This window comes from Adiantum capillus-veneris, chromosome 26, assembly GCF_014529385.1.
Source record: "Adiantum capillus-veneris isolate H3 chromosome 26, ASM1452938v2, whole genome shotgun sequence".
NCBI classification, from domain to species: domain Eukaryota; kingdom Viridiplantae; phylum Streptophyta; class Polypodiopsida; order Polypodiales; family Pteridaceae; genus Adiantum; species Adiantum capillus-veneris.
The window spans coordinates 107,664,117-107,666,012 of NC_140956.1; the positions used below are offsets into that span (position 1 = coordinate 107,664,117).

The following is a 1,896-nucleotide window of genomic DNA, read 5'->3' on the forward strand; positions in this document are numbered from 1 at the left end:
AAGAGTTCTCAAAGCTTGGCAATGGCGAGTTCATTATAGCAGGTAGTCATCGCGCAAGAGACTTGTGAAAAAGAGTGTCCACAGGCCTCACTATTATACGTGTACGTGCCATAAAAGCTTCACTACTTACCGTTCCTAGAGTTATGCACGCCGATGGCGATGTGGCACACATGCATTGGCAATTTTGTTCCATAATCTCTTTAATGATTAACACATTTGTTCTAGTTGGCCCTTTTTCCCATAAGAACTGGTATTGATTCTAAGATTTCGCTGACTCTGTCCACTGGCACTGGTTTGTCAAACTGAAACTTTACTGGTTCTGATACTGGGTTGACATGGAAAAGATTTAGAATAGCCATGTCTAACAATTCCTGGTCATCAATACTTGAAATACTAGTATCATCACCTCTGGAGGTCTCCTTGTCATTAGAATAATATAACTATCTTGGCCCCATTATATACACCTGGAAGTAGTAATCTAGATAAGTCTTTCAGCCTCACTATGCCATTTGAAAATACCCAATCAACTTTAAATGGACCAACCCAAGTTATCTTCAAATTCAATTTCTTAGGGCCCAGTTTGGATTGATATAGAAAAACTAAGCCACCCTTCTGAAACTCCCTAACCTTTATCCTTCTATCATACCAATGCTTTCTGTGTTGCTGAACAATCTCCTGTTCCAACATGGCTCTTTGTTGTAGCTCATCCAAATGCAATAGTTCCTCCAATCTTTGTTTGAGATTATGATTATTATCTAATCCATATTCAATGGCCATTCTGAGACTGGAAATTACAAATTCAATAGGCACTACAACTTCAGTACCATACACCATTCTGAAAGGTGTCATTCGAGTGGTGACTTTATAAGCTGTTCTGTAGGGCCATAGAGCAGTCTGGGCTTGATATCCCACTGGTGTGGCTCCTTTTGAAAAATCTTGGTCAAAATATTCTTGATCGTTTTATTACTACTCTCTGCTTGCCCATTGCACTTGGGATAATACGAAGTCAATTTCCTGTGCTTAACTGAGAGCATTTCCATCAGAATTTCCATTGTGTCATTAACGAAATGTGTCCCTTGATCAGATACAATTTCAATGGTACATCCATAGCGGTAGATAATGTTTTCAAAAAGAAAAACAACAGTGGAATTGGAAGTATTATCTGGAAGAGCCTTGGCCTCTACCCATTTAGTGACATAATAGGTAGCCATCAAGATGTACCGGTCCTTCCTTGGAGTGACTTTCTTGAATGGGCCCATGAAGTCCAGACCCCATTTCATGAATACTCCCTGTGGCTGTACTGGAGTGAGTGGAGTCATATCGGCTGTTGTTGGTTTGTCCATTCTCTGACATACATCACAACTCTTGCAGAAACTTCAGACATCTACTATCAAGGTTTGCCACCATAATCGGGCTTGTAGAATCTTCTTAGAAGTGATATCAACAGAGAAGTGTCCTCTAGAATCCCCATCGTGTGCTTCAAAGATGACTTGCATCCTCCCTTCCATTGGCACACACCTTTGAAGAACACCATCTATGCCCAATCTATAGAAAAATCCTCCTATTATAGCGTCCTTCAGACTCTTAATGATCAGAGATTTCTTCTGATTCTGAGTCCAATCGTCTAAGAATCCTCCTCTTGAAAGGAAGTGATATACATCATACCATTCAGGGTCTGAATTCTCCTCAGCTATCACCTGAAACAACTCTGTATCTACTGGCTCATCCCTGAAGGATATTCCAGAGTAGCCTTCAATACTTTTGTGAAAGAAAATTAGCACCACATTGAGATTTACCGAGCTTGTGGAATATATGGAACTCAAACTCCATGAGGGACATCATCTATCTGTTTAATCTTCCTTGGATAATAACTTTGTTGATAAAAAATAGTAGTGC

At 39.9% G+C, this 1,896-nt stretch overlaps 1 protein-coding gene across 1 annotated transcript; it reads right to left on the reverse strand.

The window, feature by feature from the left end:
- Positions 1 to 845: 845 nt before the first annotated feature.
- LOC147423964 (uncharacterized) lies at positions 846 to 1,319 on the reverse strand. The gene has a single exon (XM_086501533.1). It carries the CDS (start codon positions 1,317 to 1,319, stop codon positions 846 to 848), a length of 474 nt encoding a protein of 157 aa, XP_086357659.1.
- Between the last annotated feature and the right edge of the window lie 577 nt (positions 1,320 to 1,896).